Here is a 24,541-nt window from a genome sequence, read left to right as displayed (position 1 = left end):
CGACAGTTTGAGACTGAAGTCTTTGGTATCCTGCAGGTAACGCAGTACCCGCTTGATACCGTGCCAGGCACTTACACTGGGCTTTGAAGCTTCCCTACTGAGCAGATTGGTAGCAAAAGCAATGTCTGGTCTGCTCCATTGGGACAGATACAACAGACTATCCAGAGCTGACTGAAAGAGCTCAGCATTCTCAAACTCAGCACGTTCTGCTTGCTGACTGTCTTTCACGTAGCTCGTCTCCATGGGTGTCCTAACCCCTGCACAATCAGACATTCTGAACTACTCAAGCAACTGCTCAATCTTGCCCTTCTGACTGAGCAAGAAGCTACCATCCTCAGTTCTAGCTATCTCCACGCCCAGGTACATCTTTACTGCACCCACGTTCTTGAGCTGAAACCACTTCCCAAGCTCTTTGGCAAACTTCTGTACCTGTTTGTCTGCCCTTGCAGTGTAAATTATGTCATCAACGAAGATTAACACCATTTCCTGTGACTCTCCTGACCCTTTAAGGTACAGGCAACTGTCAGCAAGACTCTTCCTGAAACCTAGCTTCTCTAAAGCTTCATTCAGGCACATGTTCCAATTCCTGGCTAATTGTTTCAAACCGTAAATTGTCTTGTGAAGTCTCCATACAGTACCTTGCTCATTGCCCTCAAACCCTGGAGGAGGAAGCATGTACAGATCCTCCTGGAGGTTTGAGTTCAAGTAGGCTACATCCATATCAAAGTGATGCACCAGCAAACCTCTTTGTGCAGCAATGGCTAAGAACATGCACAGAGTTTCACTTCTGGAAATAGGAGCATAAACTTCAGTATAATGCAGCCCCTTCCGCTGCGTGAACCCTCTGGCTACCAGCCTAGCCTTGTACTGTGGTTCTCCAGTTGCTGTGGGTTTAAGACGGTAAACCCAGCGGCTACTTGTGGCCTGTTTGCCCACTGGCAACTTTGTGAGGGAGAACACACCTAGAGACTCCATTGAGTTCATTTCCTTCTGCATCACCTCATGCCATTTCCTGGTTTCTTCCTGAGGCAGTTTCTGAACATCTTCAAAACTCTCGGGTTCACACTGTGCCATACCAACCCACACACTAGTGACTGCAAACCTGTCAGGAGGTTTCCCTTTCGTTGTCTGAGTTGAACGGTGCAACACAATTTCAGGTGCCCCCTCTGACTCACTAGGGCCAGCCAGAACATCCTTGGCATCAGAGTGCTCCCCCTCTGACTTACTGCGCCTTCTAGAATTCTCAGCTGAACCTGTGGGAAAAGAAGGAGCACTGCTGTGCTCAAGCTTCACAGCTTTAGGAGAAGTTCTCCCCTCTACCTGCTCTGGGTCGGGACTCTGTTCCTCAGCAGCATATTCAACCTCTTCCTCTTCTTCATCAGCAGAGTCAAGCAGACCCTCTGAAAGAATATCAGGGTTCCCATGTATCCGTGTCCACCCACTCTGCTCACAGAATTCAGCACTGTTGCTGAGCAGAATTCTGGACTGATTCCCTGATGGATAAGTGAACCTCCATCCCTTGGTCCCTGGCTCGTACCCACAAAAAAAATCACCTTTTGGGATCTGGGGCCATCCTTTTTGCATTTAGCCTTTGGTATGAGGACCCAAGCGTCACAGCCAAAAACACGGAAGAAATGCACCTTGGGCTTCTTGCCGTGCAGCAGAAAATAGAGTGTGTCCCCTACTACTGAATTGAACGACCTGTTTGAAGCTATTAATCTGCCGTCCAGTCACGCTCCCCTGTGCAACATCTGCTGGGGTTGACCTGGGCAGAAAATGCAGAGTTGAAACGGTCCTGCCGTCCGTGTGAGAAAGAGGGATAAATCAAGTCCAGAGACAGTTCCTTTCTATCTCTAAAGCGTTTATTTTACAAGCAGTAAATCATTCCACACCGTCGGAGCTTTCCGGCATCTTTCCTGTGCTAGAAACACAGTCTAAATCGAAAGCAGCTCTCACAGACAAAGACGGACAAAGCCTGTGACGCACGGCCTTACGTAAAGGCCCCTCCCCCAGATACAGGACACCAAGGAGTTTTAACTCTATAACCACCAAACTCCACACTGTTCAAGGTAAAATTGAACTCCCCCCAAAGACTCCCCCCAAAAGCACTGTGGGAGCCCGGCGTCAAACAGCAATGCTGTGGACATCTCCTGCAGCATTCTGTTCCAACATTCTGCAATGCCATTCTGCTGGGGACTGTGTGGAGTTGTCAACCTGTGTTGAATCCCCTTCTTGGAACGGCGCCTCCCACCAGCCTCGCCCCCTCTGAAGCTCCTCTCCGCTCCAGCACTTCCTGTGGAAAGTTTCTTAAACTTGCCTTTGGAACTCTTCGCCCCCCCGATCTGCTCACCAGCGCTCCTAGAGGCCGATACATCGGGAAATGGGCCTGCCAGTCCAGCGTCTCCAGGGCTCTGGCCTTCTGCTGAAGCTTCACACAAGCCCTTCAGCACATCCCAGGCAGCCCTTGCTGTCTGTACACCCTCCAAATGAGGCCTCAGCGATGCATGAACGCATGCTCTGAGCATATCCAGCTCTTGTTGCATTTTCTGCTGGCTATCTTGAGGCAACGCAGCCTCACAGCCTGCAACGTCTGTCAGGGGTAGTGGCTCTTTCTGGCTTACATCCCAAAGCCCAGAAACCAAGAACCAACCACGCACTCTCTTGTTCCAGGTTGCCCAACTTTTTAAAGTGAGCTTTTCAAGCAGTATGTCGTCAAGGACCTGGCTCTCTGCCATCTTCTCCCATTCTCCCAAGGGGCCCCAAGCTGTACTCACTCAGCACCAGCTCCTCCGGCTCTCCCTTCCGTGGAGAAACGATTTCCAGCTGCTTTCAGCTTTTAGCTCTGTCTCTCAGCAGCTCCCTTGCCTCTCAGAAGCAGGCAAAAACTCCCTCTGCTTTCCGGCATCAGGCTAGACTCACGGAACGCAGCTTCCAACCTCCGGCCAGCTTCAAAGCATTCCAGTGGCTCAAAACCGATGGCTTTACGAGCGTTGACTGACCTTCCATAACCTGTGAGATATCGATCTTCCAGCTTGATCGATTAGGCGTGGCCTCTGATAGCTTTACGATCCCAATCAGTTGTTTACAGCTTCCGGCGTCCAGCCGCTTCCTTCCAGCTGCGCAACAAATTCTGCTGTCTCTTTAGCCATGGCTTAGCAGAGTAGCATACAGCGGTGTAAAGCAGTCTTTTTCTCCTTTTCTCCATGCAAGCATACACAGACAGGTTCGTCTATTTACAGCTCTTTATTGAAACATTTCAGCATCTAAGACCGGGGCGACCGGGGCTTCTTTCAGCCATGTCTCTCTCTCAAAAAACACAGAGAGAACAGAAAGTACAGGAACAAGCTCCTCCTTAGCTTCTAAAGCTGACGTCAGAAAGTGACGCACACCCCAGAACACTTAACCAGTTAAGTTCTGAACTCTAACAAAACTTTGCAGCACAGACCCGGTAAACTCCCCGTCGTGGTCGCTTTGAAAGTTTCACACACATGTGGAAAACTGCAGTTCCACTGCCACAATCCAGTCTTTAATTAGTGGTGCAGCCTCACTCTTGTGTTGAAGTATGAACAGCCAGCCATTCTTCAAAAAATCATCAATCAGCACCAACGCATTTTAGCCCTGCCCATACTGGTTATTGACATGGGGCCACACAAATCTGCATGCACTAGCTGAAAAGGCCTAGTGGTCACTCTTTCAAACCTTGGGTATGGGCACGTTTTCACCTTTGCGTGCTTACACCCTCTGCACTCAAGAAACTTAGCACAAGATTTCATTTTGCGCCCCTCAGTACATTCTGGGATCTTCTTCATGAAACCCCACAACATGTGAGCCAGACGTCTGTGCCAGAGATGAGCACACGCATCATGGACTGGAACATTGGCACACTGTGCTCGAGCTGCCTCCATGTCATCTGGAACTGCAAGAGAAGTTTCTAGCACAAACAGCCTAGCTTTACATTCCACACTGACTAGTTGCTGCCCATCCCTGGAAATAGAACACATGTTATCCTCAAAACAGACTCTATAATTATCAGCAACAAGAGCGGCGATGGATAGCAACGCGCAGGACAGTCCAGAAACAACAAACGCCTGTATCGAATCCTGTAAGAAAGAACAAAACAGTGAGCCAGTCTGCGTCAGAGCACACTTAGTCCCATCTGCCAAACAGATTTTCCAGAAACTACAGAGGTGCAGTTCCTCAGAAAAGCACCAGAGGGCACAAGATGATGCGACGCTCCTGAATCTGTCACAAAAGACGGCACAGTGTCCTGTTTACAGCTCTGGAATGTTGCCATAGAAGCTGTTAAATGTTTATGTTCAGGGCCATCTCTGCCAGCTGCCTTCAGCTTTGATTTCCCACATTTCGAAGAGCTCTTTCTCTGGTTGCTCTGGGAGATGACCTTGGGCTGTTCCTGCACCTCCACTGCACAGTCTCTCACAAGATGGGAGGGGGATCCACAGCGATAACAACGGCATGAAGCGAAAGCTCTCACAGTCTCCCCTCCAGGTCTTCCTGCATTCCCTGCACCCCCACCTTTGGGAGCACAGCCTGGGCCTGCAGCTCACACCCTAGCTCTCTGTCTGCGAGCCTCCTCATCACAAAGACGCCCCGCAACATAATCCAGACTTAGTTGGTCGGCTGGCATAGCCTCCAAGGTCAAACACAACGTCTCATAGCTCCTGTCCAATGAGCTCAGGAGAATGTACACTTTGAGCTCCTCAGAGAGAGGGTCTAGCAGCTGTCGAAGCTTATTAAATGTGGCCAGCATCTGGGTTATATGCTCTATCATCGAACCACCCGGCATAAGCTTCATCTCAAAAAGACTCCTAGTAGTATGGATCTTGGCCCAGCAGTCGTTCTCTGATGGACAAGCTCCAAAGCATCCCAGACAGCTTCGCAGTCGTTAAACCATCAACATGAGGGAGTTGGGAGGAATCCAAGGTGAGGATTAAAAGCCCCAACATTCTCTGTAAGCTCAGGTTCTCCTCACAAAAATGTATAAGACAAATAACAAATGTTGGAAATGTAAAGAAAAAGAAGGAACATTTTATCATATCTGGTAGGAATGTAAAAAAGTAAAGAACTTCTGGGAAATGATATATAATGAGATGAAAAAGATGTTGAAATATACATTTTTTTAAAAAAACAGAATAATTTTTACTTGGTATTATAGGCCAGGACATTAATAGGCAAGATGTTAAATTGTTTTTATATGCAACAACTGCGGCAAGAGTATTGTTAGCCTAGAAATGGAAACAAGAAGAAATTCCGATGACAGAAGAATGGCAGACGAAATTAATGGACTATGCAGAATTGGACAAAATGACAGGAAAGATTTGAAATCTGCGGGACCAGAGATTTACAGAAGATTGGAAGAAATATATGAATTATTTGAAGAGCAACTGTAATCAACAAATTACGCTAGTGGGACTACAAGATGTTTTGTAAGGAGAAATATACGTAGTGTTACAAAGTAGAAATAGAGATATAGGTTATGAGTTTGAAATGTAATAGGGAAGATAAGAAATGCATACTGAGAGATTAGATTGGAAAATTTTCAGACAGGATTGATGGAAGTCAAATAAATTGAATAAGATGTAAAAGTATGTTTAATTACTGTTGAAAATGATATGTAAAAAAAACTAATAAAATTTTATATAAAAAAGAAGAAATTTAATAATAATAAGAAAACTAATACTAGGCTACTAGGATCTAGGGGTCTAAGGAGACCACAAGCTTACCATGAGTCCAGAGTGTGATGCAGCAGGGGGACGGGGTACTAATGCTCTTCTAGGCTGCATCAACAGAAGTCTAGTGTCCCATTCAAGGGCAGTAATAGTACCACTCTACTTTGTCTAGGTCAGACCACACCTGGAGTGCTGTGTCCCATTTTGGGCACCACAATTTAAGAAGGATGTTGACAAGCTGGAAGGCGTGCAGGAGAGGGCAACCAAGATGATCAAGGGGCTGGAAATCTGTCATGGAGGCTTCAGTTTGAGATTCCTGCATTGCAGAGGGTTGGACTAGATGACCCTCTGAGTCCCTTCCAACTCTACAATCCTATGATTCTGTGAGTCTAACTATCAAATAAGTGGTAAAGCCACATGACAGGATGGAATCCCAACAGAAGTTCTGAAAGCCGGCTTCAGATCTTCCTTCATGAAACACCTCCATGACCTCCTCTCTCAGAGTTAGGAACAAGGATCCATGGCATAATAATAATAATAATAATAATAATAAATAATGTTATTTGTTTCCCGCTCTCCCCAGCCAAAGCCAGGCTCAGAGCGGCTAACATCATATAAATAAGACCATATGCATAATACAATATACAATATGCAAATAACATTCAACATTCATTAAAATAATATAAAATAATATTAAATGTCAGCATTTCAAAATTAAACAGAAATCCACTCAACAGTTACAATAAGTAATTTCTAAACTCCAATCAATAAAACAACAGCAAACCGCAGTGCACAACATAATACAAAATGAGAAGCAGAGGCCTTGCCTGATGAAGTCTCTCCCCTCACCTAAGAGGCATAAGGAACAAGTATCATACGTACCACCAAGATGATATCTTTTTGTCAATAAATGTCAGGAGTGGAAAACTCTCTCCTCTCCTGGTAGCATCAAAGACAAGAAGAAGAAGCAAGTATTTATTTATTTATTTATTTATTTATTTATTTATTTATTTAATTCAGTCATTTGGTTGCAAGACAAAGAATCCAGGTCTCCACGCAAAGGAGATGTTGCCTACTCTGAAGATCACCTCTTCCATTTCCAACAAAATCCTGAGTACCTACAGAAAATCCCGGGAATCACACGCCTCTGCATTCTTTGCACCTGAATGCAGAGTGAGTGATGAGCCCTTGGAGAAGGAGAATCTCCCAAACTTTCCAGGGAGATCTCTGCAGTCTGCTCTCTCACTCCCCCCCTCCTCCACCACTACCTTCAGCTATAATTCAGCTCTGTCTTCTTCTCCTCTTGAAACTGCTGGAGACAAGGGGGCGAACCATCCCACTCTCCCTCTTCTGCGAGGGGCCAAACAGACTGAATGGACACTTCCGAGTCTTCCTGTTCAGTTCATTCCCCGACAATAAAGAATTAAAATATCAGTTCTCCTTGGTTGGGTATACAGGACAGATTGAAGCAACTACAACAACTTCCAGCCATCAATCATGCAAGATGTGGCAGGAGAGGTCCCCGGCTAGACTCCTGGGATGCTAGTCCTCAACACAGACCAAGCTATTATTCACACCTTGTAAAGGTATGATTCAGGACAGCAGAGTCTAATTGGTTACTTAAATCAGTTGACGGCCACTGTGCATTGGAGCCAACATCAAGAGGTAGAGGCCCCCATAAAATATTTTAGGGGGCCACCTCCCGAAAGTTCATGGGCATTGCCATTCAAATGATGTGTGTACACTGTCTTGTGATCAATTATGCAGGGGGGAGCTTACCTGCTCCACCTCCAATATTTTATTTAAGTTAGCACCCCTGCGGCCATGAATGCCATGAAAGCAGCCCCCTGCCAAGTTCTGAAGAAATCAAGGGCAGTTCACTGTGTTTGTTGCCCAATATTAGCTCTATATGAGAATAAGGGCGCTGGAATTTCCCAGTGATAAAGCCAAAATTGTATTTGTGATTAGTCTGCTAGAAGGGGACACCAAACGCTGGGTGGCCCCCATTCTCATTGCCTGGCATGCATGGTTGTCCTTATGTGCCTTGTAAGGTAGCAATCATGGAGATCTGAAGGGGCAATGGGGCATCAAACACAAAGAGTAAGGAAACAAATATTGGTATGCATTGCAAATAAATACATGAAACAGAAAACAGGCTATGATTGGACCCTTCCATTCTTTATTTTTGTAGCCATCTACATCTGATCTTGCAGAATAAGGTCTTTTCAAGGTGTTTTTGAGTGCTGATGCCAAAGAGTCCTATAATCTAGATGGCAGAGTGTGGATTGTGCATTAAAACAGTGAGGTGGGGTGATCTCTTGTTTTTGTTTTTGTGTAGTGATCATGCAATCCAGTTTCTTTCATTCTAAAGTGTCTTCTTAGAGCCAAACATCATCAGGCACCTTCTTACAAATGTACCCTAAGCGTTGCTCACAGTGTAATGCGACCCAGCAATGCTTCTCGCAATTAAGGCCTATTGCAGCACAATGGTTTCTCTCTTCGTTTTTAGGCTCATCTTTTTGCCAGTACCTGAAAAGAAAAGAGCAGCACTGAGCAATCAAGATTGGATGTCTACTTCCTCCTGCGCTCCCCATGCCTTCTACCATTAAAAAGATGTTCAGCTCTTTCTCTCTTAACATCCACCCACAATTGGGATGGATTTTTCTCCCCAGATTTTAGAATTCTAACCATGTAAGGAAAACAACAACAACAACTGTGGGGCAAGACTGTCTCTTTTCTTTTCACATGAAGTGGTTTCTCATAGAAAACTAGAAAAAAAGTGAGGGTGTCACTTTGGAATGCTCAGAGGTACACACAAGAACTGTCAGTCAATTTAGTTTGGGCAGTATCCAATGCAGTACTCCTGCTATTCCCAGGATTTCCATTTCTGCAACAGAACTGGCCCTCTCTCCTTTCCATATGCACCCACATCCTCCTCAGATCTGCTCTGGACCGTTGTGAGTGTTGAGAGATCCTTATTCTCTTGTAGCAGAGTTAGCACAGTAGTGATTGTTCTGAGCATATTAAAACCATGTTAGATTTGCATCCGCCTTCATCCACCTCCTCTCACATCCATCACCCACCCCATGCATGAGTATAGCAATGACACTACACAGAAACAAAAATAGCTATGTCTACAAATGAATTACAAAATTAATTCTATAACCACAAAGCCATTATAGGGTTGATTGAAATGATAGATCTCTCACATATATATCTTATCTAAATCTAACATGATGGTTCTAAGTTTAATCAATTATCCATAGCAGACAAAGGTATCACCCTAGCCTCACTCTTATTGTCACTTGCATTCTCCAGTGTCCATTGTGTACTTAATCAAGTCCCACTACACAGCACTAAAATTCTGTGATAAATGTATTCTATAACTCCCTCATTTTTAGCTCTCTGTGAATCTATTAAATTGATATTACTAGTAACGGTGTAGTAGGTTATTTTTTTTTTACTCCCATGAGATGTTTGGGTGAGATCTGCCCTTTGATCAAGTCTAAGATCACAAACAGCAGTGGTTCCCAATTGGTGGTCCACAGACCACCCACCCAGGGGCTCCATGGTGTCATTCACATAAGAAAAAATGCCACAGAGATATTAAAATGTTCAAAGGTAGGGTGGCCCATGGTGTGGCTTTTGAAAAACAAGGGGTCTGCAGTACTTAGCTAACTGGGAACCACTGGCATACAGGATTTAAGTTCCCAGCTAGTATTATACAACCCCACTGTCCGTTTGTAAAGTTTACTCAATACCTTTGACAAAAAGGATTAGTGGTTGGTATTGGGTGCATCAATAGAGATGAATGTCATTGGATTTTGTTCCAGGAGACCTTGCAAAATTGAAAGCAGCCCTCTGTTAATGCAGCCTTGGTAATAAATGCCAGTCCAGTTCTCTGTTCTACTACCAAGCTGTGGATGAGTGAGATCTTACTCTGACCTTGTACATCCATCAACACAAGCTGAAAAGAGTTGTTAGATACTTAAAGGGAACCATGAAGTGTCTTAAACTGCCAGCTGGCAGTGTTGCTCAGCTTTACGTTCCTGCAAGTCCTTTTGAAGCTGAACTAAGGAGCACAAACCATTTAAAAGTATGCCTTCAGCCTCTTCCGAATCACCACATTCATTAGGTTAGAGAAGCAGGAAGAGGAGCCTTCCTGCCTCTCCAACCTAGTGAGAAGCAGCAGCCGCTCATCTGGGCAATGATGTGGAGGAGTACATATGTAGGTCTTGGGTAGTAGAGAAAATTGCATGGCAAAATATATTTGGAGAGGGAAAGGATCAATTACGTAAACAGAATCTGCAACTTTTTGGAATGCATGCCATTAACAAATGTTTCTGCAGAAACTTACGTGATTACAGTCTCTATTCCTGCCAGCCATCTCCATTTCTTTCCCTTGTCTTTAAAGACTCCAAACCAAAAAATCTTCTTACGCTTTTGTACTTGCTCGTTTATAAAATACTAGGGTAGGGGTGTTGAGAAAGAACAAATAAAATCTTTTAAGACAATGTCTCTTTCTCTGGGAGACTATAGCCCTTTACAGAATTTCAACAGGAATAAAACAAACACATTTTAAAAGGAGAAGGTATCACATTTGAAGACCCAATCCAAATTTTGGGCGGAAAGTGATCAAAACTATACATTGTATTCCCATCTCCAATAATAATTTCATATACTGGATGTGGTATTGTCCCCCTGATCAAAATTATGATGCTTATGGTGATGATGATGATGATGATGATGATGATGATGATGAATGACGAAGATGATGGTGGTGGAATCAAGGAAGCATCCCAAAGAGGAAATATTGTAGTGGAGGGTAATTTCACATGCCCTCACCAAGACTGGCTACATATGTGTTCCAGTCATGACACAGAGTTATAATTTCCAGATACTGTAAATGACTGTGCCAGAGAACAGTTGGTCTTGGAACCACCTAGCAGGACAGTGACCTGTGTGTCAAATACTCCAATTTCTGCATCCATGTTTGATGGTTGGTTCCAGAGACACTGGAATCAGTCCAGTCGTGGTATGCTTGATGGCATGGCGATGGGGTCTCACCCATGTCTGTGCCCTGCAGCACCCCAGTAGGCCCTGTGCCAGGGCTAAGGGGCTGGGAGAGGGATATACCTTGCAAGCTCCTCTAGAGTCATCTCCATGATACTCTCCTGCCAGAAGGTTAGCGTGGTGAGGGAAACGTTTGTTTCTAAGCACTCAATACATCTCAAAGAGCAGAGGAAGAATTTATAGAGAATCCAAGAGATAGATGCCTCTGAAGTATCTCCTCCTCCTCCTCTTCCTCCTCTTCCTCCTCCTCCTCCTCCAAGATCTCCATCCCGACTGCCAGCTTCATTCTATTAGAGCTCAGCAGCTCCAAGAAACCTTATTGAGTCCCAGATGGTAGCAGCTGTTCCCTGCCCCACCCACTCCTTGGCTTGACTGATGGAATTGCTGTCTTGGCTGCATACAGGCACATGTAATCTTCCTAAATGGATAGTGATGATAGGAGCCCTTTGGCTCAAGAAGATCCCCTACCTTTCCTATACTTAGCTTTGATGCTCACCTGTTCTTCCCTTGTTTCCACAGACATGAGCTGGGCACCTTCCCTCTCACATTTTTTTTTGGAATCTGCCCATGAGTCTTGGTCACGAGAAAGAAAATACATTGTCCTTTGATATATAATCCAACCGTCATTCAAGTTTTCAGTAAGGTGCTCTTTGAGTCAAGCCAGATATGCAGGGAGATCAGAAAAAGAAAACAAGATAGGGAATTTAATGGGAACCACCTTGTATGTCTGTGCAGATTTCAATTATTTTTCTTAAGTTCATTTCTGTCGCCGCATGGTAACATATATTCATCTGGGAAGCTCAGAAATCTTAAAACAAGAACAACATTAACTCTTCAACCCATGTTGATGGTGCAGTAAATACTTGGGTGGGCATAGCTGGAACAGGGAGCACAGTCAAGAACCTCACCTACTTGTTTCCACCTGGATACTCAGGGCAGAATCAGGGCAGACTTGAAGGTTGGGAAGGGGGAGTAGTTGTGGTTTATCCAAATTCTCTTTCTCTTTCCAGGCCCTCTGTTGAGTTGTGGAGGGGGGAGGGGAATCTAGAATGTAGGTTCCTGGCATAGGGCAACTGGGACAGATGTGGGATTCTGCTGTTTCACTACCCAGTTTGCTGCCAAGCATTCTCCATGCTGGAGCTGACAGGATTGATGTAGTGGGCTTCCAAATCCTGTGGGCTTCCAAATGGCTCTGGGGGATTTTCCAACTGATCTGACAGGTGCTCCTGCTGAGCTTTGGCTGATCTCTGGAACAACGTATAACAACAACAACAACAACACCAACATGCTGCCCATCTGACAGGGTTCCCCCCCCCAACCACTCTGGGCTACTTCCAAAAAATTAAAACACAATCAACTATTTAAAACGTCCCTGAACAGGGCTGCCTTCAGATGTCTTCTGAGAGTCAGATAGTAGTTTTTGTGGAGTTTGGAACTGACAGGGTTAAAACTCTGTGGTGTCCTGTATCTGGGAGGAGCTTGACGCAGAGAAGTGCGTCACAGTCTGTGAGCAGAGTTGCTTTCGCTTCTGCCTGAGAGACACAGCTCAACTGAGAGGCTGTGAGTGTGTGCTTTTGGAAGCACGGGGATGCCGGAAAGCTCTGATGGAAAGAGACTGATTTATGGCTTGTAAATAAACGCTTCTAGAGATAAGAACCGATCTGTCTCTGGACTTGATTTATCCCTTTTCTCACACGGACGCAGGACCGCTGCTGCTACTCTGCTCTCCTGCCAGGTCAGAGCTTCTAAGCTTCGGAGACACAGAGGCTGCGCAGGGAAGCCTGGCTGGACGCAGGATTTATATTCACCCGAATAGTTTTTCCCCCTTGACATCTGGGGGGAGGAAGTGCCACAAGGTGGGCACAACTACCCAGAAGACCCCCTGCCTTGGCTTGGCCTGTTTTGCCCCCTAGTATACTGCAGAGGAGAGGGCGAAAAAAGAAGTTGGGAGATGGCTTGAACGCAAGTGGAGGAAAAATCTAATTGAATGCATTCAACTACTGGTGAGGGTTCATCCTCGAACCTTCCAAGTGGCAGTGAAGGATACAAAGAAGCCTTGCTTTGCTTCCTCCATTGTGCTATCCAGCAGAGCTTTCCTTCCCAGGTAGTGTGGGGCCTGCTACAGTCTGGCCCAAAGGAAATGATACAACTGAAAGCAGCTTTCTGTGACTTGCTTGCAAAGCATTTGTGGATAAAATTGCTTGCATCCCCTGGCATCTTGACCCACCCTGCTATGAGAGCCAGTGTAGTGTAGCGGTGGACTCGTAATCTGGTGAACCGGGTTCGATTCCCCGCTCCTCCACATGCAGCTGCTGGGTGACCTTGGGCCAGTCACACATCTCTGAAGTCTCTCAGCCCCACTCACCTCACAGAGTGTTTGTTGTGGGGGAGGAAGGGAAAGGAGAATGTTAGCCCCTTTGAGACTCCTTAGGGTAGTGATAAAGCAGGATATCAAATCCAAACTCTTCTCTTCTTATTATTACAGCAGACAAATCTCAAAGAATGTCCAGAGCAGAGTCTGTCTCCATTGTGTTGGGCATGTTTCAGTCGGTAAGGTTTGTGAGGTTTGGTGGTTATAGGGTTAACCTCTATGTGTCCTGCATCTGGGGAGGAGCTTCCTACATCCAGGAGCTGAGTTCTTTGCCTGTGAAGTTACTTTCACTTCTCACCGGAGAAGAGTCAGAGATAAATGCTATGGCTCACACTGCTGCTCTGCTGCTGGCTGGGATTTCTGGTGCAGGGAAACGTGCCAGACCCGGGCAGTTATCCAACAAGGTTCAAGAATGTGGACCTAAGGTCCTTGGATTAGTCAGGACAACCACTTGCACACTGGACCCTGCCCCTTGTGGCTGATACAAACTAACAAGAGGGGCTGGTCCCAGCCTGCTTGAAGGCAGGAGTGGTAAAACCACTCCTTAAGAAATCTTCCTTGTGCTCAGAAAATCTAAGTAACTGCCTTCCGGTTGCTAATCTCCCCTTCCTGGGCAAGGTTCTTGAGAGGGTGGTTGTGGACCAGATCCAGATGCTCTTGGAGATAACTACTCAGTTTTCAGGTCGGAGGGGGCAGGGTTTCTGTTGAGTCAGGTGATTAGCTGTGGGAGGAGCTTATCAGAGCTTGCAGGGCAGCGGCACGCGCCTGGCGGCGCGCACAGTTTCATCCATCTTTTAGATTTAGGGGAGCTAGTCTCAAACGTTTGTTGGGGGAGACCTAGGTTTTTTTGGGGGGGTATTTGTCCTGTGGGGGGGTTATTTGTCCTATGACTCTATGATTCTATGAAATCCATGTCAATCAGGATTTAGAGCTGGTTTTGGAACAATGTCTTTAAAAGAAATCATATTTCCAAAGGTGAAAGAGAAAGAGGGGAAATGGCATTATACGACTCTCACAAAATGTGTGTTTTGGTGCTGAACATCTTTAGCTTGCTTTTTATGTACAAGTGATATAATATGCATTCATTCCCATTCTTTGCTTTCGCATCTAAAGCTTGATAGACAATTTTATAATCACTTTACACTTTCGGATGATGGGCTTGTGAAACAGGAGAGAGATTTTGCTGTTGCACCAACCACCCCACTGCCCAGCAGTCTCTCTGACCAAGTTGGCGGAAGTTGCCTTCAAAGTGCTGCTCATGAATCTCTCTCTTTCAGTTGACCTCTTTTGATTGTCTCTGCAGAGGCAGGGCTCTCGTGGGTGAAAGTAATAAAGAACAGGTCTTTCAGCTGACCTGTTTTGATTGTCTCTGTTACAGCAAAGAATGGCAAAGTCTTTTCTTTTCTAACCATAGAGGCTAAATCAATTCAAAAGTTCAAGAGAACTGAACTGAAAATATGTGATGTTTCCCTAGGGTGGCCCCATGCAAAGGAGGGCAGCACTCTGCTCTGGCTCTAAGAGTTTTCAGCTAGAGGAGGGGCTTTCAGCTGGGGCAGAATCAGGGCAGGTTCTCACTGCACTACAATTCTTCAGCATCGTAGGGTAGCTTACCAATTACTTTTTGTAGTTCATCATTTTTGTTGGCAAGATACCGCATTTCCTCTGATTTGTTTTGTGCTACAGCAAGTATTCCCAAGTCTAAAAGATTTGAAAAAGTTCAAGGCAAAATAGTATCTGAAATAACAATCTGCAAATATTAAGAAAACATTTTCAAACATTTTCAAACACTCTAGCCTGAAACAAGAAGCAGAGCTCAAGGATCGGGTTCTTATGAATATGAGGACAGACTTGATTCTCTGTGGCTGAGATCACCAATGAAAGGCCTCAGAAGACCCCTGCAGCTGGATCAGACCAAAGACCCATGCAATCCACTATCCTATTCTCATATTATAAGTGGCTCATGAAGTATCTCTAATCTTCCTCTCCTATGTCCTCCTTTTCTGCTGGGAATCACTGGATCACAAAACAATTCCCACCTCGAGTCCCACAGTAAAGCCAAATATACAAAGAATACTTTGCAGTTTTCTGTTATGCTTTGTGAGATCTAAGAAAATAGAGGCGCCAAAACTCTTTTTCTGATGAATATTGTGTTGCATTCCGCATAATTCTAAGGAGGACATAATGTCAGTGCAGGAATTTATCCTTGTACAATGCAATCTTCCGCCCCTTTCCCTCCAATCTGTTCCCCACCCTGCAGAGCAGCTTTGGTGATGGCATGCAGGGAGAAGTGGGGGCAAAGTTCCCTTGTGCTAGTGCTAAAATCTTGCAGTAGTATAAACACTGTGAATTACAGTTTGATGGGGGAGGACAGCATTTCTAGTGGGGGGATGTGAGAATCACAACCATCTGCTTTTCTTCTTGCTGAGCAATGAAACGTGATAAACTCTATTGGGTGATGGGTTTCATTGAATAAATGTATTGCTTACACAATATGAATTCCAAAGTGAACTACAGGAATTGAAGCCTGTTTAAATTAAACAGGGTCTAGCAAAAGTGAGGATGTGCATAAAAAATTGCTTACCATCCTTGTCTTCATGGATTGTATCAAGCCCAACAACAAAGGTCCGAATCATATCAATTGCCATTTGAAACTCGGCTCTTTTTTTTACTTCCTTTTGATCTAAGGATGAAGTAGGTAGAAAAGAAATGATTAAAATGTCTGACTGTCTGGGGGAGGGGATACTTGGTTTCAAACTGCTTTTAATATTGAATTTAAATTGATGATTTGTAACACAGATAAGAAGTCAAATCAACAAAACCGTGAATATGACTTTTATTAATATTTCCTGCTCTCAGCCCTTGACAGGGTAGCCGCTGTTTCCATTTGGCCTGTTACTTCTGTCATCAGATGGTTTGCCCTTCCTTTGAGAGCTTTAGATTTTTGGTTGTCTAGATACATCTGTCCTCTTTGTCCTACAGTCTTGCATTTGCCAGGCTGCCTCATGCTCTGCCACATGCTTAAACTGTGCAAATTCTTGGATCATTTGATTCCCCCCCCCCGCCCTGAGCTTTGCTTACTTTCAAGTGCCCTTTAAAAATGAATTAGGTGTGCAAATAGGTCAAGGGCTCATCTATCCAGTGCTATTTTTCGACAAAAAGAGGTGCTGGAACTCAGCATGAATGCCTCCCTTCGACTCCTAAAATGGCAACAGCGCCCACCTGATAGGGCCTGGAACTGAGTCCTGATGAATTCCGGCTGAAAAAAGCCCTGCATATATCTAGATATTTAGGTAGGCTCTGGAGCCACCCACTTTGGCCATGGCTTTTTCCTCTGCAGCCTGTTTTCCCCAAGCACTTTCCTTCAGGGGACTGGAGCCCTGGCAGAGGGCAGGGTGGCGAGGATCAGGAATGGGGGCTCTCCCCCGGCAAATGAGGATTAGTTGGGAAAGGAGCAGAGAATGGCAACTGGGAAAGGGAATTGCCCAGGGTGTCCCAGGGACTTGTGTTAGTCTATCTGTTTGTTCCTATTGCTGGAACAAAACATTGCCATTGCTCTCAATGGGTGAAAGCTGTAACTCCCTTCCTGATATCAAAGAGAGAGGGTAAATGGGGTAAATGGAAACTGGATCCTACCATCTCTTTTTGGAAATGCTATTGGCATTCAATCAAAGCCCAGGACAGTAGTAGCAAAGTACGCCAATTATGTACTTACATAGCAGGAAAAGCAGCAGTGTCAACACAGTAAAGAGGATTATCAGAAATATGACAATGTATTCACCCGTGGGAGATTTCATGAAGGTTACAAACTTCTGAAAACCAGATTCTTGAAGAAAGAAAATTCTGCTTTAGCCATTGGTAGCCAACATAACATTGCCACCCCAGAAAAAAGGATTTCCATACACTGTGGTGGCCATCAGCCAGAGACACTCAGTGGTTCAGGGGGTGGGTCCTTGGGATGTGTGATGGGATTATGAGCTACTTGTGCGTAAAAGTTCAGTCCCTCAGATCTTGGGCATGTTTCTCAAGACTCTGTGTACAGCGGAGCCCCTTAAGCATGACTCCCTTAATCGCTGGCAGAATCTGACAGTGGGCGTTTACGGAAACGACTCCAGCATAGAAGCTCCTTAACGGAAACGCGTCGTCTGGACTCTCGGCGCGACAGTTTCCGGCGAGGAGTGGGTGTACCTATAGGAGGTCCTGAAACTTCTCCACTGTTTTCGCTGGAAGATTCCTTGAGCCAGTCTGGCGCCTCACTCTCTCTCTGATCTCCCACACTCCCCCTACTGGTGCCTTCCCCCGCTGCTGAGTCTCTCCTAGCTTCTGAGAGCCTCTCCACCACCTGCCTTTCCGATGGCAGTTCCCTGACAGGATGCTAAGCAGATGGAGGAAGCAAGGCGAGATGCCTTGCTGCGTGACGAACCTTTTCTTACAAATGTCTGGATCAGAAGACAGGAGCCTTTGATATTACTTTCTCCCCGCCCCCCGACAAATGACAAGATGCCCCCTCCATACACATAATACTTTTTAAAAAAAGTTTTAATCTATACTTTTCAAGTTTATAGATTTCATTAGTTTTGCAATCTTTTTAACATTTCAAAGTTTGACTTCCTTCCCCCTCTTTCTATTGTTCCTTAAATTTATTTTTAATATCTTCTGCATATTCCAATTTGTTTAAGTTGTTTATTTAATTATCTACTTTAAATACCTGTATATATTCTTATGAAACTGCACATTATTCTCATAATCCTCCTAATGTTTTTATCTGTATTCAACTTATCTGTATTCAACTTATCTGTAAATATTCAATAAACCGTTTCCATTTCCATTTCTTTATAAAACGTTTGTTATCTCTATTTCTTATTCTTCCCGTTACAGGTAACTTTTACCTGTAACTTTTGCCATTTCTGCATATTGTTAGTATCGTTAGTATTGTTAGTATCGTTATGTCTCATTCTCACATTGTATAACATTGCACGTTGCCTTTAATTGCTTAATGTATTTCTAATAAATGTATTTCTATACAATTTGGGTAGTTCTGTCCCTATAATTCCCAAAGGAAAAGCTTCAAAAGGCGAAAGATTTATATGATCTGAGGTGAAACATTGGCACCTGACCCCACCCAACTCACAATTCCCCCCTTCACTTCTTACCTCCTTTTCTCCCTAATACAACACTAATGTCTCAACAAATGAAACTACCGTATTTTTCCTTCTATAACACGCAGATTTTTTCTTCTAAAAAGGAAGGGGAAATGTCTGTGCGTGTTATAGAGCGAATGTGTGGTCCCTGGAGCCGAAAAATCATGCAAAAATCAAATCGCGGCGCTGCACGCTGCACGGAGAAGCGAAACCTGAAAAGAGGAAGCGGCTGCTTTCCTGCATTCTGCCTCAGGGTCTTACTGCCCACCCCCCTCTGTTTCGTTGCTGTGTTTGCTGAAACGGAACAAAGAGCAGGGAAAGCCCCTCCCCTCCAGGCAAGCTCCGGTGCTGCTGGGGGAGAGGGAGAGAGAGGGGGGAAGGGAGAGAGAGGGGGGAGGGGGAGGGAGAGAGGGGGGGAGGGCGAGAGAGGGGGAGGGAGGGAGGGGGGGGAGAGAGAGAGAGAGAGAGAGAGAGAGAGAGAGAGAGAGAGAGAGATGGCTGGCTTGGGTGGGGGGAAACTTTTGCCTTTCTTTCCTCCCTCCCGTTAAATCCCTCTCCTGCATTCTTAGCCAGCTGCTTCTCTGCACACCCCTCTAATGTCCCTTCTTTGTTTTTCCTTCGCTCCCCACTTAAAATGTGGTTACAAAGCATGGATCCACAGGGATCCTCAGGATCTTTGCATTGGGTCACCCCAAATTCACCATCAGATCACATAGCATGTCCATGGCTACAGCCTGCACCAAAAAAATCAGGCACCCACTGTTGCTTGGGGCTGCAGTGGTGCAAAAATGTGGTTTAAAAGCATGGATCCACAGGGATTCTCAGGATCCTTGCATTGGGTCACCCCAAATTCACCATCAGATCACATAGCATGTCCATGGCTACAGCCTGCCCCCTCAAAATCACGCACCCACTGTTGCCTGGGGCTGCAATGGTGCAAAAATGTGGTTAAAAAGCATGGATCCACAGGAATTCTCAGGATTTTGGCATTGGGTCACCCCAAATTCACCATCAGATCACATAGCATGTCCATGGCTACAGCCTGCCCCCCCCCAAATCACATACCCACTGTTGCCTGGGGCTGCAATGGTGCAAAAACGTGGTTACAAACCATGGATCCACATGGATCCTCAGGATCTTTGCATTGGGTCAGCCCAAATTCACCATCAGAGCACATAGCATGTCCATGGCTACAGCCTGCCCCCAAAAAATCACGCACCCACTGTTGCCTGGGGCTGCAATGGTGCAAAAACGTGGTTACAAACCATGGATGCACAGGGATTCTCAGGATTTTTGCATTGGGTCAGCCCAAATTCACCATCAGATCACATGTCTGTGGCCACAGCATGAAGCACAAAAATGATACATCCACTGTTTCATTCAGAATGTTTTTTCCCTTGTTTTCCTCCTCTAAAAACGATGTGCGTGTTATGGTCAGGTGCGTGTTATAGAGCGAAAAATACGGTAATCTGTAGAAAATGTAAGAAATCTTTAATGAAAGTTTATTAAGAAAGAAAGAAAGAAAGAAAGAAAAGAAAGCTCTCTCTGTGTTTTTTTTTACAAAAGTTATTTTGAACATCCTTTTCAATTAATTGTAGATCATTTCCCAGTAAGTTTTAACCTTACTACAAGACCACCACATATGACAATAAGAACCTTCTTTCTCGTTACAATGCCAACACTTGTTTGATTTAGATTTATACATTTTTGCCAGTTTATTCGCTGTTAGATACTAACAAGATATCATTTTCATATAATTTTCTATTAAACCATAGCATGCTGTGAATTTTATATCCATACTCCGCAATCATTTCCATGCTTCCATGTCTATATTGCCTTCCGTTAAGAGTTTGGGTGTAATCCTTGATGCCTCCCTTTCCATGGAGGCGCAAGTTACAGCAACAGCCAAGGCAACATTTTTCCACCTTCACCGCATCAAGCAGTTATTCCCTTACCTTTCCCGCCCTGACTTGGCCACAGTGATCCATGCGACGGTCAACTCCAGACTTGACTACTGTAATTCGCTCTACGCGGGGCTGCCCTTGAAGCTATCCCAGAAACTCCAGTGGGTGCAGAATGCTGCAGTGAGGCTCCTCACGGGGTCTCTGCCATGGGAGCATATTCACCCAGTGCTTTTCCAGCTGCACTGGCTCCCGGTGGAGTACAGGGTCAGATTTAAGGTGCTGCTTTTGACCTTTAAAGCCTTCATGGCCTAGGACCCTCATACCTACGGGACCGCCTCTCCTGGTATGCCCCACGGAGAGCCTCAAGGTCCATAAATAGCAACACCCTAGTGGTCCTGGGCCCTAAGGAAGTTAGATTAGCTTCAACCAGAGCCAGGGCCTTTTCAGCTCTGGCTCCGGCCTCGTGGAATGCTCTGCCTCATGAGACCAGGGCCCTGCAGGATCTGATTTCTTTCTGCAGGGCCTGTAAGACAGAGTTGTTCCACCTGGCCTTTGGTTTGGAGCCAAATTGATTCCCTCCCTCTCTTTCTTTTTTCTTTTCCTTCTCCTCCTGCGATGAGGCTACATATAAATATTTTAATGTTTCAATATTTTAATGTTGTATTTTAATTCTGTTTTTAAGTTGTAATCATTCAACTTGTTTTTATTATTGCTTGTAAGCCACTCTGAGCCTGGCCTTGGCTGGGGAGAGCGGGGTATAAATAAATATTATTATTATTATTATTATTATTATTATTATTATTATTATTATTAGACTGATATCAGTTGTCCAGTGTATCACTGAGGATTTTACTTGCTCATCTTTTTAGTTGCTCATCCAATCTGTTACCTCCAAGGATGTGTACAGGCTGCTTGGACGAGTGAAACCAACCACCTGTCTCCTTGATCCTTGCCCATCCTGGCTCATAAAAGTGAGCCAGGAAGGGCTGGGTGATGGGCTCCATGGGGTGGTGAATGCTTCTCTCTGTGAGGGAGCCTTCCCAGACCCACTGAAAGAGGCGATTATTAAAAAGCTTCTTCTAAAAAATATATATATCTTTAGACTCCTCTACTTGCATCCCATACCACTTTCAAATTGCCTCCTGATTCAGATTGATTTCAGAACAATCTCTTAATATTCCCCCCTTTTCTAATATTAATAAATTAATAAATTCTCATTTAGTCTGAATCAGCAATTTTGCTCTGTTCTTAATTCCATAATAATAGAGTTGTGATCTGATAATGTCCTGGGTAAAATTTCTACCTTCTTTACCTTAGTGTACAAATCTCTAGAAGTCCATACAGAGTTTGTTCAACTCGCTGAATTATTCTCAGACAAGTAAAATGTAAATTGTCTGTCCTGTGGGTGTTTCTCTCTCCACATATCAATTAGACTTAGGTTTTCTGTCATCTGAAAAAGGCCTTAGATAGCTTCCCTTCTTTTGTATTGCTTCTTCTTCTAGTCCTGTCCCATTCCAGGGAAGCTACACCATACATATCTACCATCAAAATTATCTTTTCATTCATATATTCAAATAAGATTTCCTCGTCTCTTTTAAAAGTCAGATTTTTTGTCATTCCGTTCATATACATCTATTAATATTCTTTTTTCCTCTCTCCTTGTGATGTTATCTATATTATCAGTATTCCTCCTTACTTGCTGAAAATACTATATATATATATATAGAGAGAGGGAGAGAGAGAGAGAGAGGGAGCAGCCCAAAAGCTGTGTGGGCTTTTCCCTGCATTCTTCCCTGGCACAACATGTCTGGTTCCACTTTTTACCTGTCTCCCCATCAACTTCCCTATCCCGTGCATTCCTCTGTTTTAAGGGACACCTCATCCCATATGACTCTGCTGTATACAGACCTCCAGTTCCTGGTTGTTCTGCTTCTCCTGGAGCTGCAGCCTTTCCAGGCGCTGCTGGCTTTGCGGGCTTTGCAGGCGCTGGCTTCCCCATCCTCTCAGTCTTGTATGTGAAACAATAAGCTAGAATGAGACAACAACAAATGGAGATTAAGACTATGAGCACGTTAGGTATAGAGCGGTGACTGTCAGTCGGGTCGGGACTGCTGATTCTCTTAGATCTGTCAGCAGCCTTTGACATGGTCGATCATGAACTTTTGGACCACCGCCTTGCCGACATGGGGATTCAGGGCACAGTCTGACAATGACTGCCCTCCTTTATCTCAGGTCAGGCAGAGGGTGGCACTAGGGAGGGAGTTGTTGCCCCGGCACTCCTTGGTGTGTGGAGTCCCACAGGGCACAATCCTTTTCCCGATGCTTTTCAATATCTTTATGTGCCCCCTTGCCTAGATTGTCCGGAGCTTTGGGCTGGGTTGTCATCAATTTGTTGATGACACCCAGCTTTATCTTTTGATGGACGGCTGCCCTGACTCAGCCCCGGACACACTGACCAGATGCTTGGAAGCTGTGGCTGGATGGTTGTGTGGGAGCCGGTTGAAGTTAATTCCTCCAAAGACAGAGGTCCTCTGGCTGGGTTGGGACGACATGGGGTTGGGGAGCCAACTCCCATCTTTTGCAGGGGGTCAATGACTGCTAGTGCCTTCTGTCAAGAGCTTGGGTGTAACCTTCAATGCCTCCCTTTCCATGGAGGCACAGGTTTCAGCCACAGCAAAGGTGGCATTTTTCCATCTCCGCCATATTAAGCAGTTGGTCCCTTACCTTTCTCATCCTGATCTGGCCACAGTGATCCATGTGACGGTCACCTCCAGGCTTGATTATTGTAACTTGCTCTACCCGGGGTTTCAGTACCAGCCCCAACTTGTTGGAATGCTCTGTCACAAGAGACTAGGGCCCTGCGGGACTTGACATCTTTCCACAGGGCCTACAAGACAGAGCTGTTCCGCGTGGCCTTTGGTCTGGACTCAGTCTGACCCTTATGTTTCCCTCCCCTTATGGTTTTGATCTATGGGCTACTATTAAGGTGAGGCTGCATTTTAGATTGTATTTTAACCTGGATTTTAAATTTGTGTCTCCCCCCCCCCTTATGTTTTTATTGTAATTTTACTGGTGCTAGCCACCCTGAGCCCGGATCTGGCCAGGGAGGGTGGGGTATAAATAAAAAATTAGTAGTAGTAGTAGTATTAGACAATCCAACATAAAGTTGTTGTTAAGTCCAATATAACTGAAATGTCTTCCATTTTCTTTTACTGGATCAATCTCAGTTTTAAACCAAAAGAGATGTTCCATATGGATTCCAAGGCATTTTTAAAAATTGTTTTAGGTAATATAGCACATTCTCATTTTGCATCCTATTCCTCTCTCTTAACTCCTGGGCATTTAGCTTACAGGACTCCAGTGAGATGTTCCCCATTTAATAGATAGTGTGGGACCTATGAGGTCTTCAGATGTTCCTGGGTGTCAACTCCCTCCATCACAGGGCCACATCTTCCCCATCCTTAATAGAAGGTATATTCGTTTAATTCTATAACTACCTCCTGGTCATCAGAAAAGATGGAGTACTAGATCCGGTCTCAGTTGGACGCATGTAAATCCACTTGAATCTAACCAGACTTTGGAGATCATGTGTTGGTCCTGGAAAAGAAGCAGGGGAAAACTGTTACACAGGCTCTCCAGGTGTGTCATTTGTGTGTGTGTTTTGCAAAGACGCAGCCTGACATCTGATGCTGTGGCTTCAAGAAAGAAGAGGACTGTTGTCTAATCCCATTTCAAAGTCATCTGATCTAGCAGCCCTTGATATGCTAGGAAATGAGTTTTTTCAAGAACTGTATTTTCTGGATCATGATCTGGATCTGGATTTACAACCTGGGACCATGAGTCAGAGCAGGGCACCTGTACACAGCCCTAGAATATACCACCACTCAGTTTCATTGGATGACCCTGGATTCTAGTATTCAAAAGAGAAAAACTATCTGAAGTTTTATAAACCTGCTTATCATTTCCCCTCTAAGTGACCTTTTGGCCCTGGAATGAGACCCTGCAAATATCATAGCTTGTAAGGAAAGTAGTCCACCCATCAGACTTAATTCTGTTTGGATACCTTGGTGTTGTCATGGAACAATCTTTTCTCTCCTTTAATTTCTTCTTAAGGTTGTTTCATCCTCCCACTGGCTAAGAACCACCTCCCTTGTGATGTCAGGCATTCCAGAACTCCTCCCCTTTAGGGTATACCATTTCCTGATTGGCTGCTCATCATATCCAATCAGCATGCCACATAAAGCATAAACCCAGAAAAATGTTTATTTCAGATCTTGTATACTACTTATTTTCCCCCAAAAGTTATTACTGTTTTACTTTTGAACCTTTAAAAACTTATCTAGAAGTACATCTAATGGTCTTTGTTTT

The 24,541-nt window shown here is 44.7% G+C and overlaps 1 protein-coding gene across 4 annotated transcripts; it reads right to left on the bottom strand.

Annotated features, from left to right (window-relative positions):
* Positions 1-7,844: 7,844 nt before the first annotated feature.
* Positions 7,845-24,341, bottom strand: LOC309350329 (CD209 antigen-like protein A). Of its 4 annotated transcripts, none has more exons than XM_081877326.1 (9): positions 24,237-24,341; positions 23,668-23,770; positions 22,082-22,201; positions 16,844-16,954; positions 15,713-15,811; positions 14,743-14,829; positions 11,257-11,408; positions 10,045-10,154; positions 7,845-8,216 (listed from the first exon to the last, which is right to left on the bottom strand). In XM_081877326.1, the coding sequence occupies exons 3-9, from the start codon at positions 22,170-22,172 to the stop codon at positions 8,066-8,068; spliced, it is 801 nt and encodes a 266-aa protein (XP_081733452.1). In that variant the 5' UTR covers positions 22,173-22,201; positions 23,668-23,770; positions 24,237-24,341; the 3' UTR covers positions 7,845-8,065. The 4 variants fall into 4 exon arrangements, with proteins under 4 accessions (XP_081733452.1, XP_081733451.1, XP_081733453.1 ...); XM_081877325.1 differs by having other exon boundaries at positions 23,671-23,770; XM_081877327.1 differs by having other exon boundaries at positions 22,082-22,181; positions 23,671-23,770.
* Between the last annotated feature and the right edge of the window lie 200 nt (positions 24,342-24,541).

Source organism: Podarcis erhardii (genome assembly GCF_964252035.2).
Source record: "Podarcis erhardii genome assembly, chromosome: 9".
Classification (NCBI taxonomy): domain Eukaryota; kingdom Metazoa; phylum Chordata; class Lepidosauria; order Squamata; family Lacertidae; genus Podarcis; species Podarcis erhardii.
The sequence above is the reverse complement of the archived record's forward strand: the minus strand, read 5'-3'. Positions and strand labels throughout refer to the sequence as shown.

Coding starts and splice junctions, on each gene's coding strand:
- LOC309350329 (XM_081877326.1), bottom strand. CDS start 22,172: ATGGGGAAGCCAGCGCCTGCAAAGCCCGCAAAGCCAGCAGCGCCTGGA. Junction 15,812..16,843: donor ACTGCTGCTTTTCCTGCTAT/GTAAGTACATAA, acceptor CTTCATCCTTAG/ATCAAAAGGAAGTAAAAAAA. Junction 8,217..10,044: donor GGAATAGAGACTGTAATCAC/GTAAGTTTCTGC, acceptor TTTTCTTTTCAG/GTACTGGCAAAAAGATGAGC.